The following is a 27,374-nucleotide window of genomic DNA, read 5'->3' as shown; positions in this document are numbered from 1 at the left end:
CTAGGCAAGCGCACTACCACTGAGCTAAATCCCCAGCCCCCAGATGAGACATTTTAAGACGAGATTTATTTATTATATGTAAGTACACTGTAGCTGTCTTCAGACACACCAGAAGAGGGCATCGAGTCCAATTACAGATAGTTTGAGCCACCATGTGGTTGCTGGGATTTGAACTCAGGACCTCTGGAAGAGAAGTCAGTGTTCCTAACCACTGAGCCATCTCTCCAGCCCCAGATGAGGCATTTTTAAAACCTTATGAAACAATTCGTGTTATCCTTGCTATGTAAGATGCAATTTGATGGTCTTCCTGCCTCTCTGTTTCCTTAAAGAAAGACAAAAACTGGCTAGGCACAACTAAAGTGATTCTGTGACCTAACTGAGGGCAGTGTCCGGTAGTAACTGTGACCCACAGTTGGACCACCACACCAATGCACAGGTAGTGACGACCTCAAACATCCATGCGGCCATCTATGCCTGTGTCCCTCGGATGCATGGGTATCTCTCTATGATGGTCACCTAGAGTTTTTCCCCCACTCCAGTTTATGCTTGTGAGAGCTGGAAATTCCGCAGTAAGCACTTTACCTGTCTCCTTGGAGCCTCTGCTTATGACGATCCGAGATGAGAGCTACGCTCTGGCCAAAGAGATCTGCATCTGGGGCCTTCAGCTGACGAACCCGGAGATCGCCAGGCTCGTGAGTGTGGTTTTATGTTCCTTCAAACCTTAAAATGACAAACGGCACCCTGTGTTCCAGATGTAGCTTGTTTGGTTGCTGACGTCATGATACACTGCAAGATTTTCTTTCTTAAGAAATAACACTATTTAATGAAAGACCTCAAATGTACTTTTTAAATGGGGAAAATAGTGAAACCAATATCCACAAACCCACTTCTACAATGTAATTTACCCCCCCCCTTTAAATTAGTTTTTTAATTTCTTATTTAACTCTATGTGTATGACTGCTTCACATGTGCAGGCATGTGTGTACGTCACATGCAACCCTGTTGGATCAACTGGAACTGGAGTTACAGATGATTGTGGGTACTGGGAACTGAACTCCGGTCGTCTGCCGAAAGCAGCAAAACTCTGCTATCTCTCCAGCCCCATAATATACACTTTAAAATGAATAGAATGTGCATATGCTGACCGGTGTAATAGTCACAGCGTCAATCACTTTTTTTCCCACCCACTGCCCAAAAGTGGTGCCTGCCTAAGGTGGACATGTATCCACCATGCATACACTAATGCCTTCAGACATACTCATGCAGGTAGTCTGCATATGTAAGTCACACATTCATATTATGTTGTCAAGAACCGCCCATGTTCAACAATTCTGTCATCCTATTACATATCCAGTTACGGATTGACCATTTTTTAAAATCAAACTTCCCTTATTAGAAATAGAAACTTCACTTCTGAAAAAGACAATCAGATAATTCAGACCAACTCTCTCACTGAGAACCAGGTAAGCTAAACATACGTGTACACATGCATGCACATGCATTCACACATGATCTGAGGTAGAACAGAGATGGGGGGCTCCCTAGACTATTTAATTATTTTATTTTATGTCATTTTAAGTATGTGAGTACACTGTAGCTGACTTCAGATACATCAGAAGAGGGCATCAGATCCCATTACAGATGGTTGTGAGCCACCATGTGGTTGCTGGGGTTTGAACTCAGGACCTCTGGAAGAGCAGTCAGTGCTCTTAACCACTGAGCCATCTTTCCAGCCCCTGGATTATTTAATTAAATAGAAGGCAGTTGAGAAACTTAGAAACATGGCTAAGAAACTAAGTTGCATGCCTTTAGTCCTAGGACTTGAGAGGCAGAGGCAGGTGGATTTCTGTGAGTTCTAGGTCGGACTGGTCTACATAGCAAGTTCCAGCAAGTTCCAGGCCACCTAGGGCTACATGGTGAGATCCTGTCTCAACAAAACAAAACACACAGAGAAAAAGAGAAGAGAGAGAGAGAGAGAGAGAGAGAGAGAGAGAGAGAGAGAGAGAGAGAGAGACAGAGAGACAGAGAGACAGAGAGACAGAGAGAGAGAGACAGAGGATAGTGGGGTGATTCGTCTTTTTTTATTATTTAATGCAACACAGAGCCTTTAGAAAAGAAGATATTGTTCATTTCCCTGCAATGAGGAGGAAGTGAGGAGAAACCTGGTGGCCAGGAAGAGGTATCAGCGGCATGAAGCTGGAGGAAATGCAGAAGAAAAACACAAACAGCTACCATCGCATAGCTTCAGAAACGGTGAACTAGAATCTCATTGCTGAATGTCAAGAAGGACATGAAGCAACTGAGCTTCCCACGCTGTGGGAGGAGTCCACACGACAACTACTTTGGAAGACTGTAGTGCAGTTTCTCTTGACTCCAAAGTTCATTCTCTTTCCCTCTCCCTCTCCTTTTTCTCCCTCTCCCCGTCCTTCTCTTTGAGATAAGATCTGTCCCGGAACTCACTATGTAGACCAGGCTGGCCTCAAACTCAAAAGGGTCTACCCCTCTGCCTCCCAAGTGCTGGTATTAAAGGTGTGAGCCACTGCACCTGGCTAGGGCCTCCAAATATGGAGGTTTATATCTCTAAGCCTTGAGAACTAGGGGCTTTATGGCGTCAACTTTCCAAACCAGGGGTTTACTGTTCTAGTAATACTGTTCTAGTAAGCTGTGATGACTCTTGTTCTGGGCTCAAAGTACATCACCAGTTACAGCCCTACACTCCAACATCTGGACTCTGAACTCTTCAAGCCTGAGCTCCCTCAGACTCTTGCTTCTGTCTTGGCTTCTTCCAGCCTCTTCCTTTCTAGTCTTAGCTCCTCTACCATCCCTACGATCACCTTTTGTAGTCTTAGCTCTTTGTCTACTTTCCCTGAGGTGCTCTTTGAAGTTTCACAGACACCTGCTATGAGCATAGCTCTGAGCTTTGGGTGTCAGGACCTTAGATCATGGTGGCTCTCTGGAACACTTAGCTACCTCCTCACTGCCACTATCACGGTATGCTGGCTAGTTCTGTGGCAACTTGGCACAGGCTAGAGTCATCTGAAAGGGGAGAGCCTCAACTAGGGAAATGCCTTCATGAGATTGGGCTGTAGGCAGGCCTGTAAAACATTTTCTTAGACAGTGATTGATGGGGAGAGTTCAGCCCACTGTGGGTGGTGCCATCCATAGGCTAGTGGTTCTGGATTCTATAAGAAAGCAAGCTGAGCAAGCCAGGAGAAGTAAGCCAGAGAGCGGCACCTCCAGGTTCCTGTCCTGAATCCCTTCAATGATGAACGCTTCCCCTCCTCCTCCTCCTCCTCCTCTTCTTCCTCCTTCTCCTCCTCTTCTTCCTCCTCCTCTCCCTCCTCCTTCTCCTCTTCTTCCTCCTCCTCCTCTTCTTCCTCCTCCCCCCCCTCCTCCCATAAAACACCAAATGGCAGATGATGCAGTGGGAGGACCTGGAGGACCCAGAAGCCACTGCAGCTTCCACGGAGGATTCAGCAGAGGTTTTAGGGCCTGTAGTCATGGTTGTGGTTGTGGCCCAGGCCCTGGCTGTGATGGAAGCTGGAGGCTCGTAGAGGTAAAGCCAAAGAGAAGGAATGGATCCCCTACATCAAGCTGAGCTGATTGGTTAAGGACCTAAAGATCAAGTCCCTGGAGGAAATCTACTGTTCTCCCTGACCTTTAAGGAATCTGAGATTGTTGATTTTCCCCCCCTCTGGGCTCATCCCTAAAGGATGAGGTTCTAAAGATCATGCCAGTGCAGAAGCAGACTCGGGCTGGCTGGAGGACCAAGTTCAAGGCTTTTGTTGCTATTGGGGACTACAGTGGTCAGTCATGTTGCACTTGGTGTTAAGTACTTCAAGAAGGTAGCCACCTCGACCAGAGGAGCCATCATCTTGGCCAAGCTTTCCATCATCCCTGTGGAGAGGCTACTGGGAGAACAAGATTGGCAAGCCCTACACTGTTCCATGCAAGGTGACAGGCCGCTGTGGCTCTGTGTGGGTGCGTCTCATCCCTGGCCCCAGAGGCACTGGCATTGTCTCTGCTCCTGTGCCTAAGGATCTACTGATGATGGCTGGTATAGCTGACTGCTACACTTAGCCAGGGGCTGCACTGCCACCCTGGGCAACTTTGCCAAGGCCACCTTTGATGCTATCGCCAAGACCTGACCCCTGACCTCTGGGGTTCACCTAGTCTCCTCATCAGTAATTCACTAACCACCTTCTGAAAACCCACACCAGAGTCTCTGCTCAGAGGACCCAGGCTCCAGCTATGGCCATCACATAAGGGTTTTTACACAAGAAAAAGTGAATGAAGTCTGAAAAAAAAATAGATCATTATCTTGGGAACTGGAGAGCTAGCTCAGCGATTGAGAGCACTGACTGTTCTTCCAAAGGACAAATGCCTGTTCTTCCTGAGTTCAAATGCCAGCAACTACGTGGTGGCTCATAACCCTAACCCTAACCCTAACTCCAATATCTGACACACTCACACAGACATATATACAAGCAAAACACCAATGCAAATAAAGTAAAAAAAAATACAATTTTAAAAAGTATTTTTTTTAAAAAAGGTAGCAATCACTATTTCAGGGCCAGTGAGCTGGTTCAGCAGGTAAAAAGTTTGTTACTTAAGCTTGATGGCCTGAACTCACTCCCTAAAACCTACATAAAGGAGAACAGGAACTGGGCATGATGCATGCCTTTAAGAGGCAAAAGAAGCCAGATCTCTGTGAGTTTGAGGCTACCCTGGTCTATAGAATAAATACCAGGACTGTTAGAGAAATCCTATCTTGAAAATGAAAGGATGAAAGGGGATATGGGGAGAGAGAGAGAGAGAAAGAGAAAGAGAGAGAGAGAGAGAGAGAGAGAGAGAGAGAGAGAGAGAGAAAGGTTGGTGGTAAACCAACTCCACCACACACACTAATTAAAAGAATTTTTTTTTTTTTGGACAAATCCAGGGCTGGCAAGATGGCTCAGTGGAGTAAAGGCTCTTGCTATACAAAGCCTGAGTTCTGCCTCCAGAACCTATGTAAAAAATGAAAAGGGAGAATCAGCTCCTCTGACCCCCTCAGCAGGCACACCTCCCTCCCTCACAAAATTAGCATTTTTAAAAAACCCAACATGTGCCATAGTCTGCAGAGGCTGTTGGCATCATGGCCTGTGTAGCTGAAGTAACCGATTATCCTGGAGGTTGAATCCTAAACTCAAGATGTCAGCAAGGTTGATGTTTTCTTCCTGTGTCTTCACATGTTCCTTGGCTTGTAAGGACACTAGTTGTATCAAGTTGGGTCTCATCCCAAGATCTCATCACAACAGAGGCACCTGACTCCATAATCCAGCCTTCGGAGCTATAGCCCGAGCCTTCTGAGATGTCTGGGGTTAGCACCTCAACATATGAGTTGGGGAGCACCATTCAGCCCACAACACCTGCTGTACACAGCACCTGCACACAGCACCTGTACACAACACCAGCACACAACACCTGCTGTACACAGCACCTGCACACAACACCTGCACTATATATCATCACAGAACTTCATGGTTCTCATGATTCTTCAATGAAACATTGTTTTAGAAAAGGAAAACTTGAGGAAAATATGGCGGGAAACGTTAAGATTCCACACTGTACATTTACAGGTTTTACAAATGGTTTTAAGGGATGGATGTGTATTGGGCTTCATATGTTTAGGTGGGCAATTATATCTTATCAATTGGGTCAAAAAAAAAAGGAAAAGAAAAGGAAAGGAAAACTTGGGGTTGGGATTTAGCTCAGTGGTAGAGCACTTGCCTAGCAAGCACAAGGCCCTGGGTTTGGTCCCCAGCTCTGAAAAAAAGAAAAGAAAAAAAAAAGAAAAGAAAAGGAAAACTTTATTTTCATTCTATGTTTCCTTGTAGGAAATCATCTTGGCAGCAAGATGTTGAGGTCACTGATAGGCTTGACTTGGAAATATATGAGAACTCAGAGCACACTGGTAGCCCTGACGGAAGAGTTTCTTAATCTTCCAGGCTTTGTTTCTGGAGCAGAAGGGGTACACCACTTGCCCCATGACAACGTTGGAAATTGTTGATTGCAAGATGGATCTGTGGTCTCTGGGACGACTTGGGAAAGCTCTGCAATTCAGCAGTTTGCATTTCCTGGTCCTCGACTACTGCAAGTAAGGCTGACAGTGGAGCTCTGCAGACTGGGTCCTAGATGGTGACAGCCAGAGGAGGGAGGGGGAGAGAAGGACTGTTGGGGTTCAGCCTCGACACAGGATCGGGGTTCTCAACTGAAAGCAGGGATATCTGGAAGGCGCATAATAAGTATACACAGACTACTTTTTGGGTGCAAACTGACAGGCAATTTTTCAAGGCTTAAAGTTTCTCTCTCTCTCTCTCTCTCTCTCTCTTTCTCTCTCTCTCTCTCGCACACACACACACACACACACACACACACACACTCATGTACACCTCACTTTCCACTTGTTCTTTACATGCTCACACATGCTCACACATGCTCACACATGCTCACACTTGCTCCCTCATTTGCTCCCTCACTTGCTCCCTAGCCTTTCTCTTGCAAAATATCCAAAAGCAGGTAGAAAAAAAGACATTGTATAATCATTGCCAAATCAAATTCAAAAGAATAACCACATCCCACAAAGAATCAAGAATTACAATTGTTCCCCAAAGTCTGAAGCTTCCCCTTCCCAGGCCTGTGGCCAAAATAATAATAATTGCAAACTTATCATTATTTAAACTTTAACTTTTAACTTATTGTACTTTAGAACTCCAAGGTCAGCTACTTGCATTTTCCTGTGAAGCTCTAATGATAAACGACATGGGCAAAGCTGCCAGGCAGTGGCCAGAAAGAATCACGTTAACCCTTAACTCAGCAGCTCCAATAGCTTTCTGTTCCTTTACATTACACACAATGACTCTCCTCAGAGTATTTTGACTTAGTTCTACTAGTGTAAGATTTTATGCATTCTATACTTCCTTATCCAGGAACCACTCTCAAATGTTGTGCAAAACTTATTTCATAACCTCAATAACTTTTTCCTTCCTTGGGGTCCCAATGTTGGCTCTAATTCTTTGCAAGTCAAGCATTCATCCGGAACTACTATTGTGCAGTTATTACATTGTTTCCAAGATGAGAACACAGCATGCACCTGGGCCATTAGGGCTGTCCTGTGCTATGCCCCTGTGCCTCAACTTCCAATTGTTTAAGAATCAGTACATCAAGGAACATCTAGTTTCACAAAATTCACCAGAGCAGAAGGAGAAAGAAGTAGGAAAGTCAGATATAATAGAATAATTATGCATACCACGGCCAACTGAAAAGCAGTCACGCACAAGTGAAATCTATACAGCCATTGTCCAGGGCTAAGGTTAGGAGGAGAAGTGGGAACGACTGTTTTTTACAAAGAGCTGCCATGGGCTACTGAGATGTCTCCATCCTGACAGTCCCTTATTTCAGATGGCAGGTCCCCTGGAGGGATGTGACTCCTGCTTCTCAGGGTCCCAAATGCCACCCCCCTCCTTTTGTTTTTACAAGAAGCAGCTGCTTCTGAGATGTCTCTATCCCAGCCTGCAGCTGGCAGTCCCTGTCATGGTATGCTGTCCCCAACAGAGGACCACACCCAGGTTCTTTGTCCCTCTAGCTTTCCTCCTGTGCCCAAGTCAGTGTTCATGCTCCCATTGGTTCTTTCAACAAATGTTTGTTGAAGGTGAGTGTCTTAGTTAGGGTTTCTAGTGCTACAACACTGTGTTTGCAAAAATTCACTGTACAGGCTGGCTTTACGTCAACTTGATACAAGTTAGAGCCATTAGAGAGAAGGAGCCTCAATTGAGAAAATTCCTCCCTAAAATTCATCTGTAGGAGCTGGGCGGTAGTTTATTTTTAAAAAGGTAAATTTTAAAAATTGTAAATGAGTTATTCTTAACATAAGAATTAATATATTAAGAATATTAATATTAATAATATATTCTTAATATAAGAATAACTCCAAGGAAATAAGATTTCTTCAAAACTGGACCTCAATAGCTGAGCAGTTAAATGATCTACCTTTGCCTCCTATGCTGACCTGGCTTCTTCCCAGCTCCATCCCATAATACTTGGATATTATCGTTGATTCAGCTCTTCACAACCTATCTTCATGGCTCCAATTCCTCCATCCTGCCGTTGATCTGCCTCTCCCCCTCTCCTTCTCTCCTTCCTCTGCTGGCAGACATCCTGCCCTAGTCTCTCTTCTGCTCAGCGTTGGGTGATCAGCATTTATTGACAAGGCAGAGAATAAAAGGTAAGAACTGGTTACACAAACTTGAGACAGGAGATTCTTGGTATTGGCATGACAATGCCTTGCCTGGTTTGAAACAAGGCAGAGAAATCAGCGTTGGAATACCACAGGGTAAACTTGACATAGTGTACAAAACATTATCCCTGCAAAACTCCACGTGCCCGGGTCTGCAGAGACCGTTGGCATCATAGCTGGCTTATAGTTCCATGTCACCAAAGGAAATCAGGACAGGAACTCGGCAGGGAAGGAACCCAGAGGCAGGAGCTGGTGCAGAGGAGTGCTGCGTGCTGGATTGCTTCACATTGACTAGTAAGCCTGTTTTCCTGTAGAACCCAGGACCACCAGCCCGGGGATGGAATCACTCACAGTGAGTGCAGCCCTTCCCCAGTTCCCGCATACACACCCCCAATCAATCACTAATTAAGAAAATGCCCTACCCTATTCTTTTTTTTTTTTTTTTAAGACAGGGTTTCTCCATATATCCCTGGCTGTCCTGGAACTTGCTCTATAGACCACTCTGGCCTCAAACTCAGATCCACCTGCCTCTGCCTCCTGAGGGCTGGGATCAAAGCCATGCACTACCCCACTGCCCAGCTCCTACGGCCACATCTATGGAAGAATTTTCTCAGTTGAGGCTCCTTCTCTCTGACTCTAACTTGTATCAAGGTGACATAAAACCAGCCAGTACAGTGAATTTATGCACGACACAGTCCTAGGTGCCAAGGAGACACCAATAAAGGTATTATGTAGGCTTTGTCAACTTGACCCACACTAGAAATCCTTCAGAAAGAATCTGGAGATAACTTCTCCTTAGGATTGGCCCACGGGTGCACTTTTTTGACCAATGACTGATGTGGAAGGGCCCGCCTGGGTGCTGGCTTGTTCTCCTGGCTTGCTCAACTCGCTTGTGGTTGTAGTTGAGGTTGTTGTTTTGTTTTGTTTTGTTTTGTTTTGTTTTGTTGTGTTGTTTTGTTTTGTTTGAGACAGGGTCTTCCTGTTTACCCTCAGCTGACCTGGAACTTCATAAGTAGAACAGAAGGTCCAAAACTCAGAGATCCACCTGCCTCTGCCTCTGCCTCCCGAGTGCTGGGATTAAAAGAATACAGCACTCCTCCTCACCCGGCTTACTTCTATACAACCTAGAACCACTTGCCCATGGATAGTACTGCTTACAGTCAGATGGACCCTCCCAAACCCAGCCTTAGTCAGGAAAATACTCTCACAGACTTGCCTATAGGCCAATTGGATAGAGGCATTTTCTCAATCGGGATGGGATGATGCAAATTTGTGTCACACTGACAAAACAAAAGGCAAACAAGCACACCAACTACCATACAAACAAACGAACACCTTAGCCAGCCAACTCTCCTGTCCAGCCTCGGCCCCAGCCCAACAATCGCCTGTCAATGATCTCATAAAAAAGTTGGGGGCTGGAGAGATGGCTCAGTGGTTAGGAGCACAGACTGCTCTTCCAGAGGTGCTGAGTTCAATTCCCAGCAACCACAAGGTGGCTCACAACCATCTGTAATGAGATCTGATGCCCTCTTCTGGTGTGTCTGAAGACAACTGCAGGGTACTCACATACATTAAATAAATAAATAAATAAATAAATAAATAAATAAATAAATAAATAAATCTTTAAAAAAAAGTTGAAGTTATGTCTTCCTCATGTATGATCTTCAGTGTGATGTTACATGCCTGTCATCCTGGCATGCGGAAGGTTGAAACAGGAAGGGTTCCTCCAGTTCAAATCCAGCCTGACTCAATAGCAAGATTCTGACTCAAAACAATATCAGTCTGTCAACCCAGAGTTCAAACCCAAAGTTCAAACCCCAACATTCCAGATTCCTTGCAGACACTAACTTCGCTCCCTAAATTTCTGTTCTCTGACAGGTAGATGTAACCGGTCCTATCCAAGGACTGCGGACTGTGCTTGTGCGTCATTTTGCAAACTAAGTGTCATGCAATGAGGGAGCCCAGTTATAGCAGGAGGGTTGAGAGGCAGAACTTTCTTTTTTTTTTTTTTTTTTACTCCCCCCCCGCCCCCCGCCGCCCCGAGGCAGAACTTTCTTACCAAGTACCACGGCAGCCGGGATTTCCTAGACTCCGCCCACCACGGCCAGTTACGTCATCACACCCGGCTCCTCATGCCTGTCTCTGTTCTACCTCCTTGTCCTGAGTCTGTTCTCTATTGAAAGGATGTTTGAAACCATCTTTTGCTGCCTTTGCTCTGGAATTTGACTTCAGAACTCCTTCCCTCCTTACAAAATCACTTTCTCTTCAGGGTCAACCCTGCACTATCCATTAGTCACCCTTGGCCCTAGAAACTCAAACTGGGGTCAATAGAAACAGTTCTAGTGGCCTGAGAAAGACTTTGCAGCCATTGTTGGGAGCACAGCACAAAGGTCCTTGTGCCCACAGGTCTTCAGAGAGACCAGGAGCGTTAAGCACACAGAATTGCCTTTCCAATAGGAAAGATGTAAAACCTCCTCTATCAACCAGGAATCTGGGAATTGGAGGTGATTTACAGCCTAGTGATCTGTGTTATCTGTTGGGTCAGGCCATAGCAAGCTCCTCCAGCCAGGAGTGGCTAGTAATTTAAATGACCTTTACAGCCAGGGGCTCCCCGATCTCCCACAACCAGCACCTAATACTCTAATGACCTTTACATTGTCCTTATAGCCGAAGACTTCCCCAAGCTCTCATAACCAGACCAGCAGTCGCTAATAGCCCAGATGACCTTTGCTGTCCCTATACCCTTAAGCTGGCACAAGTAGTCTGTCTCTAGAACCCATCTTCTTGGAAGAAATGACATGTACCCTGAATTGAATTATGATGTACTATGCTCTCTTGTGTGCTGGGAATTGTATTATCTAGAAAACTTTTTTCCAAATTATCCTGCATTTAAATGTGCTAGAAATGAACTGCCCGACATCAGGCTTCCTGATGTCTGATCCAGGTTGATAAAATTAGTCTTCACAGGTCCTTTACCTGCCATGACCACCCGCAGGGCCCCCTCAGCCTACAGTATAGTTTAAAAGCCATGTTCTTTGTTCTATTGTTTCTTTTCAGGTTTGGAAATGAAGAACTTGAGAGGATCTTCGCAGGCCTGGAGAGCAACCAAAGGCTGCAGGGCCTCAGTATGCGCTACTGTGGGCTAGGGCCCTGGAGTGGGCCAAGGCTGGGCTCTGTTATCAGCCACAGTGCCATTTGGTGAGCTGCCACACACACACACACACACACACACACACACACACACACTCACACATACACATACACAAGCATTCACCCACACACACATACACACACACACTCACACACACATACACAAACATTCACACACACATACACATACATACACACACTCACACACACATACATACACTCACACACATACACACTCACACACACACGCACATACACACATACATACACACACTCACACACATACACACACTCTCACACACATACATACACTCACACACACATACACACACACATACACACACTCACACACACACTCACACACACATACACACACATACACACTCACATACATACACATACATACACACATACATACACGCACACTCTCACACACACACACACACACACACACACACACACGTGCCTGTCCCCCCCACTCATCATGTCTCTGTTTTGACTCATTGCACAATGCATCCTGTTGGCTGTTTTTTATTTTTCCCTTCTTCCCTCCTTTCCTCCCTCCTTCCCTCCCTCCTTTCTCTTCATCCTTCCCTTTCCTTCTTCCCTTCCTTTCTCTTTTCTTTCTCTTCCTTTTTGGTGAGTATATATGTTCATACAGGTGCACATGCATGCATGCATGTGGAGGTCAGAGGTCAGCTCCATCAGATGTCATTCCTCACGTGTTCTTACCTTTTCCTTGATTCAGAGTCTCTCACTGGCTTGAAGTTCACCAAATAGGCTATGCTGAATGCCAGAGAGCTCCAGGAATGCCCATCTCCTGTCTCTCCCCTTCTAACTCAGAGATTTAAAGCACACTGCTGTCCTGTGCTGTTATTGTTTTCTATATTTTATTAGAAATTCATCTCTTTTTTTTTAAATTTTGTTTGTATGGTGTGTATATATATGGCCCATGTACCTTCGGAAGTCAGAAGACTACATCAAATATATTCATCTATCACTATTTTTTTTGACACAATATCTCTCATTGAACAAGAAACTTGCCATTTCAGGGAGACCAGCTAACCAAGTTCCAGAGACCCACTGTTCAGCCCCCCAATGCTGGGGTCATAGACACTTGTGGGCACACCTGGCTTTTACATGGTGCTGGGGATTTGAACTCAGTTCCTCTTGATTTTATAGCAAGTATTTTATCCACTCAACCATCTCCACAGCCCGGTGCCCTGTGTTTTACTATGGATTCTAGAGATTAAATATAGGTCCTAATGCTTTCTTGACGGGCACTTTACTTAATGCCCTGATTGGTTTTTCTTACCCTTAGAGGAAAAGCCTTTAGTGAACTTTGAGAACCAAGGGTGTCTGTTGAAATGCACAGCTAACATTTTATGACATGGCCTAGCGTGTGTTTACTGTCATCATCTATTGACTGTGTTATGTTATATCACTTATGACCGGTTATGTTCTGCCAAATAAAGATCTTAGATTACATTGTAGTGGGCCTGATGGCCGATGAACAATGTTTTCTGCCCTCTTCCCCAGTGAGCTGCACCTGGATGGAAATTACTTGCAGTGTTCTGGAACACTGGCTCTCCTCAGACCAATAGCAGAATACGCAGAGATGCAGAGGAAGGACCAGCCTACCTTGGCATCACCACACGCTGGAAACCCCCCTCAGCTTCCCCAAGGTGAACACTGGGCACCACTTCCAGACAGCCCCTGTTGGGTTCCTGAAGAAGGACTGTACTTTGTAACTAGGTGGCCTTCATGGCACTCAATGGAAGCCTACTTCCAGAGTGTGTGGGAGGTAGAATAATGGGCTCCAAAGGTGACCTTCAGAACCTGTGAAAATGCTCATATGATAGATGTCAGGTCAGGAACCTGAGATGGAGATGTTCTTCCAGACTAGCCTGGTGGGTCATGGATAATCACAAGGACCTTTCGAAAGGGCAGGCAGAGGGTGGGGAAGAGGGGGAAACTCAACAATGGCAACAGAGACAAAAGTAATATAGGTTCCTCTAGTCTCTGGGAAACAAAATCAAAAACAAACGAAATAAAACAAACATTTCCCCAGAACCTTCAAAGGACTCTAACTTCAAGATGTCTTGACAGTTAGTTGTAGAATCCATTTCAGACTTCCGGCTTCCAAAGCAGTCAGGCAACAATAAAGTAGCAAGTTTGTATCTCTTCCAGTTATCCTCCTCCTCCCCAACACACACTGTTGCCTCTATACCCTTCAGTTTTGTTTTGTTTTTTCTTTTCTATTTTTTGGAGCTCGGGACCGAACCCAGGGCCTTGCGCTTGCTAGGCAAACGCTCTACCACTGAGCTAAATCCCCAACCCCTACCCTTCAGTTTTGTGAGACAGAGTCATGCACAAACTAGAGCGCCTTTCTAGGCTCCCCTCCTGCCCCAAGGCCGGAACTCTTTAACCTTGCTCCTTATCCAGCTCAACCTGTTCATTTTAGCCCCTCCCTGTTCTTTTAGCCCCTCCCTGTTCTTTAAGCCCCTCCCCGTTCTTTTAGTCCCTCCCCGTTCTTTTAGCCCCACCCTGTTCTTCTGCCTTAGTTTTCTCAGGCAGCCATAACAAAACACCAAAGGCTTGCTGACTGAACAAAAAAACAATTTCTCACAGTTCTAGAGGGTAGAAGATTAAAGTCAGCCAGGCCTGGGGATGTAGTTCAGCTAGCAGGGTGCTTGCTCACCAGTATGCACACAATCCTGGGTTCAGGCCTCAGCACCACATAAGCTGGGTGAGGTGGAGCATGCCTGTCATCCCAGCACTCAGGAGAGAAAACAGGAGGGTTAGGGATTCATAGAGAGTTTGAGTGTAACCTGCGTAGTGTGAAACCGTGTGTGTGTGTGTGTGTGTGTGTGTGTGTGTGTGTGTGTGTGTGTGTTTGTCAGTTAGAGCTAGCCTAGCATCTGTGAAACCTTAGATTCTAATCTCAGTACGGAGGTGGGAGAGGAGGATTAAAGCAAGAGCTTGGTGACAGGAGCTTGATGGCAGCTAGTGTTTGCAGTGGGTTGCATCAACGATCCAGGGAAGCAGAGTGGGTGTTTGGAGTTTGGACTTGATCCACTGAAAGGAATGGAATAACCGATAACATTTTTTCCTCAAATAGTTACCATATACAAGAAATTTCTACCTTTGGAAAATCTTAAAATTCTAACGAAAATTAAAAATATTAACTTTAAAATGTACCTGACAGTGTAATAAGCTTTCAGAATTCACATAGGCAATCACGAATGTGAGTGTGTGTGTGAGTGTGTGTGTGTGAGTGTGTGAATGTGTGTGTGAGTGTGTGTGAGTGTGTGTTTGAGTGTGTGTGTGTGTGGTGTGTGGTGTGTGTGTGAGTGTGTGTGTGTTTGAGTGTGTGTGTGGTGTGTGTGAGTGTGTGAGTGTGTGTGAGTGTGTGTTTGAGTGTGTGTGAGTGTGTGGTGTGTGGTGTGTGTGTGAGTGTGTGAGTGTGTGAGTGTGTGAGTGTGTGTGTTTGAGTGTGTGTGAGTGTGTATGGTGTGTGTGTGTGAGTGTGTGAGTGTGTGAGTGTGTGAGTGTGTGTGAGTGTGTGTGAGTGTGTGTGTGTGTGTGTGTGTGTGTGTGTGTGTGTGTGTACATGCACATGCGAATGCTGAGGCTGGAACCCAGAGCTGGGAACATGCTAACCAAGTGCTCCCCAGCCCAGCAAGACTGTTCAGAGATTACTTCTCCACGAGGCCTCAGCGCTTAGTCCTCTGCCATTCTGTGAGCTACTTACTCCCAGGCCCCAGTGAGGTTATTTCCTGTCAGGCTCCAACACAGAGACTGTTGCTGGTCTCCAGAAGACTCAGCCATCGACAAGCTGTTCTCTTCGGTGTTACAACATGTAAACACAATCTTAATAACCATGCACCTTTCCTCCTTCACGTGTTCACATATGTGCCCGTGCAAGCCCCAATATGTCCACAGGACTCCTAGATGCTACGGATGCATTGGTGCATGAGTTAAATTCTTCCAAGGGGGTTGGGGAGAAGCATTTGTTTCCAAGTCTAATGACCCCAGGTCAATCCCCAGAACCCACATGGTGGGAGGAGAGAACCACCTCCTAAAAGTTTTCCTCTGGCTTTAATGTGTGCATACCTGTACACATACATGCACTACCTACCTAAATAATAGATACGTAATAAATAAACAAATAAAAAACAAACAACAAAGCACTCTTCCCTTGAAGGGGGAGTCTGGGAACACTATATGCTTGCCCACAGTTAATGCATGCCTATAGACGGTGTCAACTTCTAAAAGATGAAATAAATATATTCTATATATTCTATATTCCTATATAACATTCTGTATTTTGATAGAAAGAGACAACTAGGAGCAGGGGACATGGCTCAGGGAGTAAAGCCCTTGCTCTGAATGTAAATACAAGAACCTGAGTTTAACACTCATGTAGAAGCCGGTACACTATAACCCCGCAGTTATAATAACCCCACGGTGGTGGAGGTGAGGCAGCTTGGAGCCCAGGGCTTTCTGGCCAGCCAGTCTAGCTGAGACTGCAAGACACAAGTTCAGTGAGAAGCCCTTTCTCAAGAAATAAGATAGCCAGTACTGACTTCTGCCTTGATGTGTGTACACAAAGCTCAGTGCATCTGCACACCCATTCTTACACACACACACACACACACACATGTGTACACACATACACACAGAGACAGACAGACAGAGAGACAAAAACAGACAGACAATTTTTTAAAATAATTGATGCAAAACAGGAAAAGGAGTGTGGATTCTAAGAAGGAAGATGGGGTAGGATTTTAAACAGAGAACTGAGGGCTTGCTGCTGCCTTTGAGTGTCGGGGTAAGTACATGGCGTGTGTTCCAAGTATGTGAGTATGTGCTTATGCATCCTTGTGTCTGCCCATGTAGTGACCAGAGGAGGGCATTCAGGTCTCTTCCTCTGTCCTCCTCTGCCTAACTTCCTGGAGAAAGGCCCTCTTGGGGAAAGAGGCAGAGAGAATGGCCGAGGCCTAGAGCCTTTGTACCAGGAGCAGCAGGCCCTGTGTGCACCACAGAGACAGAAGGTGAAGGCACCTGGAGCTCAGAACAAACAGGGAAGAGTGGGACAAAGACTGGGTGGCAGGCAAGCAAGGGCAAAGACATTCTGTCATCCTAAGCAAGAGCCATGCTCCCAAGTGGGACTGGGGTTCGAGTGGGAATGGAGCAGGAGGGTTGGATTCTGCATTGTGTCATTCCAATTGCATGCTGGGTACAGAGAATAGAGAAGGACCTGGCACGGCTCTAGAGTGGTTCTGTGTGTAGATGGTGCTGGGGATTTCACCAAGGCCTCATGCATGCTAGGCAAGCACTCCACGGACTGAGCCATCTCCCTAGTCCCAAGATTGATACCATCCATATCACCATAGATGGTGGTGGTAGTGGTGGTTGTGGTTGGGTTTTGGTTTCTGGAGGGCGTTGGAGTTTTTTGTTTGGTTGTTTGGTTGGTTTGGTTGGCTTTTTTGATTTTTTGAGGCAGGGTTTCTCTGTGTTGCTGTCCTGGAACTCACTCTGTAAACCAGGCTGGCCTTGAACTCAGAAATTCACCTGCCTCTGCCTCCCAAGTGCTGGGATGAAAGACGTCCACCACCACTTCCAGACTCCCTACCGAGTTTCACTGTGTCCCTCCATCTTGTTCTTGGTAGCCCCAGGAACGTGGAGCCATGGTTAGAGGAAGCAGCTGTGGCCTAAGGGAGCCAACAGCCGCTGCGGGACGACTCTGGGAGCCCTGCTTGGCCCTGCTTGGTGGCAAGTTAACCTCTAGTCTTACAGCAGAGAAATACAAACCATAGAACTGAGGAGATTCTGTCAGTGTTCAGCTAATTCCCTCCCAAGGGAAATACCCTTGCCCAAAGTGTTCATAAAATGAAGGGAACTGATCACCAATACAAAAGTGTGACAAAACCCATTGCTTGACTCTGACCCTGCGCCTTTTTTTTTTTTAACCAGTGTGCCAGGGAGCAAGCTCAACTTCCAGTCAGATTGTGAAATCTTCCAAAATTTTAACAGCGAAAAAGACCTCACAGAAGAAAAGTGGAAAAGGAGGTATTTTGGTTGTGGTGTCTACGATTCCTCCCCCTTCACGCTCAACTCACTCCCTGTGTGTCTCTAGTGCATAATTATCCCAAACAAAGGCTTAAAATCAAATGGAGAAAAGGAAGATTCAATATCTTGTGACCTTACACAAACCACCCAGGAACAGTTCCACTGTGTCTGCCAGAGAGATGCATCATGGGCGCTTTTGACATTCCAGAAAAGCGAGGTTTGGAACCATTCTTCCAGTGGCTGCCAGTGAGGCCTCAGAATTGGGGTTACTAAGAGTTAGAAGCAGGGTGACCATGAAGGGGCTTTAAGAAATTCCAACTCAGGAGAGAGACGAGGAGGAGCAGAAAGAAAGACGGGGAGGAGGAGGAGAGAGAGAGAGAGAGGGAGAGGGAGAGAGTTAACTCTGAGCAGGCTTGACTACCTCCGCAGCCTTCCAAGGACTACGGAGCATCCCCTATCCTGCTCCTGGCAGCCATACCCCTGCCTGGCTCTCAGCGTCCCACTCTGCAAAGGGCGGGCCTGGCCTTACATGCTCCTCTCCCAACGCTAACCCACTCAAGTTCTAAGCACTCAGTGCAGAAGTTCTGCTGGATACGTCATGAACACAGCCTTTGGGAAGCTCCTCGCGGGACAACCTGAGTCTGTGCTGCGCTTTGAGCATTCCCTAGTTTGTAATTTTGTGTGTGTGAGGAAGACAACCAGTTGTTGGAGTGGAACCCAATCCCCTTGGGCTCTTTCTTCTTCAATTTTAATCTGTTCTTGTGTGGTCTTTTTTTTTTTTTTTTTTTTTTTTTAATGCCCTTGAATCTTCTCTCACAAAAACTACATTAGAAAATTACAAACTCTTGTGGTCCAAAATCTGCATGAAAATGTGCAGGGGGCATGCCCCTCAGCCAACTGCATGGGAGACAGCAGGAGGAAGATAAGGGGTTCAAAGTTATCCTTACCCACGAAGCAAAATTGGAGGCAAACCTGAGCTACATGGGACCCTGGGAGAGGAGGCGGAGAAGGAGGAAAAGAGGAGACCGTAAAGCAAGAAGGCATAGCAGGCCTCGGTGTGGGGTCTGTCTGCCTTGGGCACAGGTTCCCATTGGGTAGTGCTAGTGTAGAAGACAGTCAGTGTTTCCAAGTCTGCAGAAGTGGCCTTTGGTGTGTTCTCGGGAACGTCAGAAGGGCATTCTGCTCCGGAGGTGAGACTGGAGACAGCTGCCGGTGAGCAAGCTGACCTGGGGTGGAAGAAGAAAGGACCTGGATGAGGAAGGACTTAAGTAGGAGTAGCCAGTACCAACCAGGAGCCCACAAGCTTGGCAAAGACAAGAGGAGGCGGGAGGCTGGCCCTCCTGGAGGTGTGGACCACATTAAGGGACAAGCCAGGCCAAAGGCTTGGATTTGACCCAACAGACAGTTAAAGCCATTAGTCCCCTCAAGCCTGAACTCAAGGGAAACAGTTTTCATTATATACATATATATTATATATATTATATATTGCATACACACATATATATGCATATATGTATATATATATACATACACATATATACACACACACATATATATACATATATATGTGTGTGTGTATATATATATATGTTTGTAGTTTCTGAGATAACAAAACAGACTTTAAAACAACTTCCTAAAGGCAGGGCATGATGGCAGGGGCAGATAGGGCTATATAAGTACAAAGCCAGTCTGGTTTACATACTGAGTGGTATGCTAGCCAGGCCTACATAGTGACCATACCCCATTGAACAACTGCTTTCGCCGTCATAGGAGGCTGGGGGAGAGAATCTGGCCTTTGGTAGGACTGTTTCAAAGTAAGGGGCTGAGATGAGCTTACATGGGCCACTCTCCTGGGCAAGGAGGCCAGATGGTTTCCATCTGGTCCTAATTGGAAACAGCCAAAATATTTTCATGCGCACCCCTTTGTGGACAGAAGGGTTTTGGACCGCTGCTTGGAAAGCCATCTCTCCACAATATCTTCTGAGGCCAAACTCCTCTCAGAAGCCTAGCCCCTCCCCCCATGCTTCTCTCATTTGGAGTCCTAAGAACATTAGCCCAACATTAACCACAAAAAATGTGACAGACTGACATTGGACAGCCGTCTACAGCTTGATGGAGGAGCACAGGATTCCGTGTGGCTGCCTGCAGTTGTAGACAGGCCTGTCGCAGCCACTCTGCAATGGCGCAGCCGCTGAACCCACAGTGCTGTTCCACGGTCCACCTGCCGGTCATCCAAGGCTCCCTGAGAGCTTGGGCGCCATCCCGCGGGATCCTGAGAAAATGCTGTCGTCTTCATTTCTGTCGAGGTCCCCAGTAAAGCCGAGGCTGCTAGTCCTGAGAAATCACTGAGAACCCCTTCTTTAGACTTGAAAACATTGACTGCCTCCCTTGGCTTGTTTTGCTCAGTGAAGAAGACAAGAGAGCAGAGCTGGGCTCCTCGGTGCCTCTTCTGTGGCCTGGGAACCTCAGAACAAGAGGGCCAGGCCCATTCCCCTGCACTGCTCAGGCGCGGCCAGCGTCAGTGGATCCAGCTCTGAGACCCAGGCTCTGCGGGTCACAAGAGGACAAGAGTTTAGAGGTCCGTCAGCCTTCAAGCACGTGACACCCGGCTTTGCCACAGCCTCGCCACAAACAGCAGCAGAGAATGGTAAAGACAGTGGTCACCAATGGCTACCAGGAATAGCCACCTGCTGATAACGTTGTTCTCCCGAGCTGTGCTGGTCCTGCCTTATCACCTCAAGACCACCACCCCCCATCCCCAAAAGACCCAGTGGAGACCAAGGAGTGTTTTGTTATCTGGGCCTATCTTTCCCCAGCTGAAGTCACACAGTGCAGCAATCCCCAGGGCCGTTTTAATTCTGGAGGATTTGGGATGAGAAACGTCAGTCTGCGACTTAAAACGGAGATAACGCCCGATCCTAAAGTGGTCCTTCCAGGATCCTGAGTAAGACCAGAGCTGGACTACAGCCGCATCAAGTGTCCCAAGTGTCAGGTTCAGTTTTCCAAATAAAGCATTACTGTTTATATCATAGCCACACCAGTGAACAGAGGCATTAAGGAATGCAGGGGCCCAGTTCAAGAGTCAAGATGTAATCTTCAAAAATTGCATGAGTTCAAAAACAGGAAGTTGACGGTTACAATCCTGAAATCGCTGCACTCGTGGCTCTATCCTGGGGGGACAGCTGATCATGGATGGAAACCTCTAGGGGGGGGGCGCACACCCCTGGGTGTAAATTGGCCAATTCTCACCACACTGTGCCTTCTGGAGTCCCATCACCAAGGCGATAGAGTTTCTGTTCACTTTCAAAAAACCCAGGTGGCGCACAGGAAATTGCCTGTGTTCATTGTAACTGGGACCAGGTTACATTTAAACAACGTTTAAAAAAAAAATCTACCAAAAGGAATAGCTCCCAGCAGGCCCTGGGGTCTACAGATAACTGCACAATGTGCGATACCACCTGTCCTGCCGCGCCCAGAGGAGACCAGATGGGGAGGGAGAGGAAAAGCTGTCTGGGAGGATGGATGCTGGGTCTGTGAACATTTACACTGGACCTTTGGGATCTGGCCCACTGAGAGCACTCGGGGAAGGAACGAGAGTTGTTGCAGCTAGAAAGAGGCCGTTGTAAGCAGCAGCCCCCATGAAAAACAGTTCAGGAGATGATCAAGCCATGCGGTCGACACTAGGAAGCGTGGCATGGGGGGCAAGGGGGGGGGGGGTGGAGCTGAAGAGGCCACCGACCTAATCATCAGAACTGGCGGCCGTCAAGCTGGGCAGTGTCACTGGTATGACCAAGCACCTGGTGGAAGCAGTTAATAGAGGGAAGGTGTATTTTTGGCTCAGGAGGTCAGAGAGGTCACAGGCCATCACCATGGAAAGGACACAGCAGCAGGAATGTGCGGCAGAGCTCCACACCCAGAAGCCAGGCCAGGAAGTAGAAGTGGGAATAGCTCTCAAGGCTGCCTTCTAGTGACATCTGCCTGCCAGCGAGGCTCTTCACCCCAGAGTTTCCATAAGCTCCCAAGCAGCACCTCCAGATGGTGAGCCATGGGTTCAAACACAGGAGCCTCTGAGCAATTCACATTCTGACGGCGACGCGACGCCATGATGGTTTTGAGTGTTTGGAGCACCACTATGTACTATGGTCCTCGACAGATGGTCATTGAAAGGGCTCCCAGCCAACCTAACAGTGATGCGGGGAGACTCAGGAGCATGGCCTCTCTTTACAACGAAGTTTGGGGGTGCTAAGGTACTTCGTGGGAGCCACAGGACATTTTAAAGAGGGGTTTGAAACCCGGGGTTCCATTCATTTCCCTGGACCACCCCACCTCTCGAACATCACAGGGCACGGCTATGGCAGAGTCAGATTTTCTGTGACAGAGAAGAACATTCAGTCACTGATAATGAACCCGATTATTTATTTTATTTTTGTGTGTGTATGAGTATTTTGTCTGTGCCCTATTCGCATGCCTGCTGTCCACAGAAGCCACAAAAGAAGATTGGATCCCCTGGAATTGGAATTACAGACATTTGTGTCCTGGCTGAGTGCTGAAAAACCAAACCCAGGTCCTCTGGAGGAACAGCTCGTGCGCTTAACTGCTGAGCCATCTCCTCCCCACGCACCTTGCTTAGTTTTAAAGTAGTAAAAACAAGTCTGAGTAAAAATAGATTAGCGTGAGAACAGCCGGGGCAGGTCGAGTATAACCAGGGGCTGAGCGCGTCCTCACCGGTATTCCAAGGAATTTGTTTTCCATCCCGAGAGAAGAACTCCGCGTTGCTTTGGTTAAAGCCCCAGAGCAGGAGAGCTGACCTGAGCGCAGCTGACTTCCGGTCTGCATTCCAATCTGCCCCACTCCTTGTGGGCAGAGATGATGTTTTCCTTATCTTCCCGGAAGCTGCTTTTGGAGCAGTTGAGAAAATTTTCCCACGGGTACGCTAGCTGTCCCCAGCCAATCGCTGGCCCAGAGGGCTCCCCCTCCACAGGCACACAGGACACCAAGCTGATGAGTCAGGGGTGCTGAGGAGCTGACAGTGGCTCTCCTTGTGAAGCTGAGCATCTGTATAGGAATGTGGCCATCTGCCCTCATCCTGGTCCTGTTGGCCCAGGGATTTTTTTGTTTTTTTTTTGTTTTTTTGTTTTTTTTTCTTTTTTTCTTTTTTTCGGAGCTGGGGACCGAACCCAGGGCCTTGTGGTTGCTAGGCAAGCGCTAAATCCCCAACCCCAGTTGGCCCAGGTTTTACCCAGTGCTACTTTCTGGTGTGCAGAAAGTGGGTGAAAGGAGAGAGCCACCGATCAGTATCCACATCGTCAGGGCAGAGACTCAACTTTCAATGGCATTTAGGTTTGTGAAAAAAAATTTTATGAATGAAAAATCATATCCCATTCATGTTCCATTCACGTTCATTAGTGGGATCAAGACATTGCAGTCTAACAGTGAATGGCAAGTGTTTCAATGATTTGATTGTATTTGACAGTCTGGGAGGAATTCATTCATTCATCCATTCATGACCAATCATGTACTGACCATATGCCACATACACATTACATATGTTCTACTATTCTGATGCTGTTATTCTTGACAACCGGCACCTGCCATCAGGGTCATGGCAAATTTTAGATAAAAAATAACAGGCGGGCGCAAGACCCTGGGTTCGGTCCCCAGCTCCGAAAAAAAGAACCAATAAATAAATAAATAAATAAAATAACAGGCGGGCCAGTTTTCATCTATAATCTCGAGTAAAATCCCTTTCATCTAGCAATCCAGCACATTTGATTTATAGCCAACGAAACCAATTAGACCTTGAGTGTACACACACGTGCACATGCTGGATGTAAGAATTCTGAGACTCTGGGGTCAGAGTAGAACACTGGATGCCCCATTCTGCTGCTCTCTGCCTATTTCCCTTGCAACAGGTTCTCCCGCTGAACCTGGAGCTAAGCCCACAGCCAGCAAGCCCCAGGAATCCTCCTGTGCTCTGCCACTCACAGCTTTGAGGTTACAGCCACATGGACCATGCCCAGCTTTCTACAGGGACCAAATTCGGGTCTTCTTGCTTGCACATCAAAAGCTCTGCAAATTGAGCCATCACTCCAGCCCTTCCATCACTCCGGCCTTTCCATCACTCCAGCCCTTCCATCACTCCAGCCCTTCACATTCTGCTTTGTCTTTTGTTTGGTTTGCTTGTTTGTTTGTTTGGATGGTTGATTGGTTGGTTGGTTGGTTTTTGATTTTCCAGACAGGATTTCTTGCGTAGCCTTGGATGTCCTGGAACTAGCTTTGTAGGATCAGGTTGGCCTCAAATTTACAGAGGTCTACCTGCCTTTACTTCCCGAGTAGTGGGATTAAAGGTGTAAGCCACCACCACCTTAAATAAACTTATTTGTTTGTTTTTATGTGTCTCGTCTATATGCATGTATACTACATACATGCCTAAGTAGGCTAGAATATAGCAGCATTCAATCTCCTGAAACTGGAAAACCAATGGTTGGAATCCTCCACGTGCTGGGAATTGAACCTGTGTCCTCAGCAAAAACAAGTGCTCCTAACCACTGAGCCATCTCTTGAACCCCCAAATTCTTTTTTGTTTGAGATTTATTATGTACACAGCATTCTGCCTACATGCCTGCAGGCCAGAAGAGGGCACCAGATCTCAATATAGATGGTTATGAGCCACCATGTGGTTGCTGGGAATTGAACTCAGAACCTCTGGAACTCAGGCCCTCTGGAAGAGCAGCCAGTGCTCTTAACCTCTGAGCCATCTCTCCAGCCCTCAAATCCTATTTTAAAAAGCATACTTTCTAACTTTCATTTTTTGCAGGTAGCAAACCAGAAACACCCAATGTTAATTTTTTAAAAATTGTTTACATTATTTCTTGTGTTTATGCATACACACACACACACACACACACACACACACACACACACACACACACGAGACCTATATCCATGTGAAGGTCAAAGAACAAGTTATGGGAATTAGGTCTCTCCTTCTACCATGTGGATTCTGAGTATCAGGCTTGGTGGCAGGTGTCTTTACCTCTTGTGGCATACCACCACCACCACCACCACCATCATCATCATTACCACTACCACCACCACCATCATCACCACCACCACCACCACCACCACCATCATCATCATTACCACTACCACCACCACCATCATCACCACCACCACCACCATCACCACAACAACAACAACCCTAAAATTCCCAAATTTCTCACTCTTACCTGAAAACCTCAGTTTTCCTCCCAGGGCTGCATGCTCAGGCTTGGGTGCCAGCAATTTTACTTACATACCGGATATTACTCATCTCTGCCGCCATGCTGTGTTAGCATCCCTTCCTGTAGCATCCCAGCACCTACGCCAGAGTTGGTGCATGAGAGGAACTCAGAAATGTCTGCTGAATGTTGATTCGTTCAGATACGAGGGAAACTTGTCTAGCCCCGAGGTAAAACTCTCAGGCCAGCATGGAGAGCCAATTACTTAAATCACCCTTGAAGATCCCTTAACATGATGGGGCTGGAGAGATGGCTGCCCTTCTAGAAGACCTATGTTTGATTCCCAGTATCCACACGAAGGCTCACACCCGTTTGAATCCCCAGTTTCAAAGGACCTGACACCCTCTTCTGGCCTCTGTAGGCACAGACATGTATGCAAGCAACATACCCAGTTGCATTCAAAATAAAATCAAATAAAAGATTTTTTAATAAGATCCTTCCGATTGCCTTTACATCACAATGGACAGACATGTTCTCTCAGGTTCCACACTTTCTTCCCTGGCTTTACTTCAAGCCGTTACCCCTTCAGGGCAGCTCTGTCAGAAGCAGCTCACATACTGGGAACATGTGGAAGCCTCAGGGAGCACTGGGCGACTTGGAGACCAGTGATTCAGATCCCATGTTCCTCCTGGCCGAGTGGGTGAGCCTGACTTATGCTGGTGCTGTTTTCTGTACCTCTGTGAGCAATGCCACTCCGTGGCCCTGACAATGAACTTTGGAAACTCTCACCATACTGATGAGGGTGAAACCAGATTCAAGACTCCCGACCTCAGCGACACAGCCGTGAGTCAGTGTGACAGGGGATCCTTTCTCCTTCTGATGTTTTGTAGAGGCCGAAGCTCAAAAAACTAAGACAACTTTTTACAAAGAGCAAAATCCCTTTTCGATAAAAACTATTGACTCCTCAGGGTCTGTGGATCATTCATTCGCCAAGAAATGTCTAGGGACATCAACGTTCCTCCTCAGTTAGATTAATGGTGACTATCTGACTCTGAGAGGGAACTGTGCATCATGTAATTTGGAGTCTCCGGTTGTGAAGAAAGAAAGGGAGGGGAGAGCAGATAAAAGGGAACCAAACATAAAACCAGGACTTCCAAAAATCAAATATATTCGATCTCATGATCCTGTTGCAAACTCAACCAATTCACAAACCCATCACGTGCAAACTTTATTAAAATATCGGTTTAGCTCATCATCTAAAAGTAATACCTGTATTCTGATTTTTTTTTCTTGCAGGAATCAGGAAGAAAGTTAAACGCCTGACAGAAGCTGGCCCTTGGATAGTGATGCTGCATTTGGCAGATAACAGCATAGATGGGACAGGAAGGGAGGGAGAGCAATTGCTGGAGCTCACTCGAACTTTAACATGGTAGGGAGCGGCGAGAGCCTTGGATCCGTTCGTTCGTTCGTTCGTTCGCTGTCTGAAACGGAAGTGCTGGAGTTACCCCATGCGGCTGGTCACAGCCTTCTAGCAATTCTGGGTGGCTCCTCAGCTCTCACTTGCCAATCTTGATCTTGGCACGTGGGCCCCCACGGAAACCTCACCAGGAGCCTCATACGAAAAGGGTGGCAGCTGAGGCAACGCAGAAGGAAAGGGTTACAATACCACACCCCTACCCCTTGCACCCCAAAAGTTGGGATTTACCTCATAACTGGGTCAATGCCACCTGAGGAGGAAGGGCTCAGGTCACACCCGTGTTTGGTTAGAAAGCTACCCACCCTGGCCTCCAAGGCAGAAACATGGAACTATAATTCTCAGAAACTTCTAGAAGATGGGGTTTCCTTATCATGTTCATTTTGATAACCTCAGGCATCCCCTCTCCATCTCTACTGAACCCACAGTTTAACCAGACCAAGTGAGGTCGTTCATCAACTTGGGAAAGGTGGGGTTAGGGTGGGAAAGCCCCGAAATCAAGGTAATAGTCTGAAACTGGGTTGCCTTTGAGGGACCAGGAGCCGTGCAGGGCTCAAAGCCATTTTGTTTTGTCCTTTTCTCTGTGCAGCCTCATCAAATACTCAACTCACTTAAGGGAACTGGACCTTGGAAACAATGTCCTGGGGGAAACGGCTGCAGCGGGCATCCTGGAAGCACTGAGGGCCAGGAAGTCAGGTGACGTTTCATCCCCTCGTCCCCAGGCCCTGAGCTAGTCACAAGTGTCCCAGTGTCTTTGTCTGTTGGTGTTTAAATGACAAGTCTTATCTGTGCAATTGTCACAGGCTAACCACCTTTGTGCCATCATGCAAGAACGTTTGCAATGCTGTGCGTCCCCTTGGATCATCTGAGTAGTGATTGTTCTAGGCAGTGTCTAGGTAATCTACTCTCAGCCTCTGACGTCGCCGGGGCTTACAGCACGCCCGCCGGCCTGGCAGGGTTTTGGGGTTTTTGTTATTGTTGTTGTTTTGTTTTGTTTTGTTTTGTTTTAATGAATTTTTTCTCTGTTACTTTTGGGGCTTTTTTATTTGCTTTCTTATTCTCAAAGAAAGTTTTCTCCTGTTCTCTAGCCTCCTCTCAGCCCAACCTAAAGTACAGACATCAACTGTGAAACAAAAGTAGCAAGCATCCTAAGACCACAGTTGAGCCTGGCACTGGAGAG

The 27,374-nt window shown here is 46.7% G+C and overlaps 1 protein-coding gene and 1 long non-coding RNA gene across 5 annotated transcripts in view; one reads left to right on the top strand and one right to left on the bottom strand.

Annotated features, from left to right (window-relative positions):
• Positions 1–27,374, top strand: part of Lrrc78 (leucine rich repeat containing 78) — a 43,451-nt gene that overhangs the window by 6,360 nt on the left and 9,717 nt on the right. For 3 of the 4 annotated variants that reach the window (XM_039082568.2, XM_039082567.2, XM_039082566.2), the window contains exons 3-9: positions 540–692; positions 5,988–6,136; positions 11,333–11,473; positions 12,965–13,110; positions 17,405–17,500; positions 26,017–26,149; positions 26,784–26,890. In XM_039082568.2, the coding sequence (XP_038938496.1) occupies positions 540–692; positions 5,988–6,136; positions 11,333–11,473; positions 12,965–13,110; positions 17,405–17,500; positions 26,017–26,149; positions 26,784–26,890 (925 nt within the window). Of the gene's footprint in view, positions 1–539; positions 693–2,102; positions 6,137–11,332; positions 11,474–12,964; positions 13,111–17,404; positions 17,501–26,016; positions 26,150–26,783; positions 26,891–27,374 lie in introns of those variants that run through there. The other variant, XM_063266439.1, reaches the window with a different exon arrangement.
• LOC120094236 (uncharacterized) lies at positions 17,603–24,519 on the bottom strand. Its single transcript, XR_005488395.2, has 2 exons — positions 22,226–24,519; positions 17,603–18,726 (listed from the first exon to the last, which is right to left on the bottom strand). It is a non-coding gene; the product is annotated as an uncharacterized LOC120094236 (long non-coding RNA).

The sequence above is a fragment of the Rattus norvegicus genome, chromosome 8 (genome assembly GCF_036323735.1).
Source record: "Rattus norvegicus strain BN/NHsdMcwi chromosome 8, GRCr8, whole genome shotgun sequence".
NCBI classification, from domain to species: Eukaryota; Metazoa; Chordata; class Mammalia; order Rodentia; family Muridae; genus Rattus; species Rattus norvegicus.
This window is presented reverse-complemented; position numbering and strand designations above follow the sequence as displayed.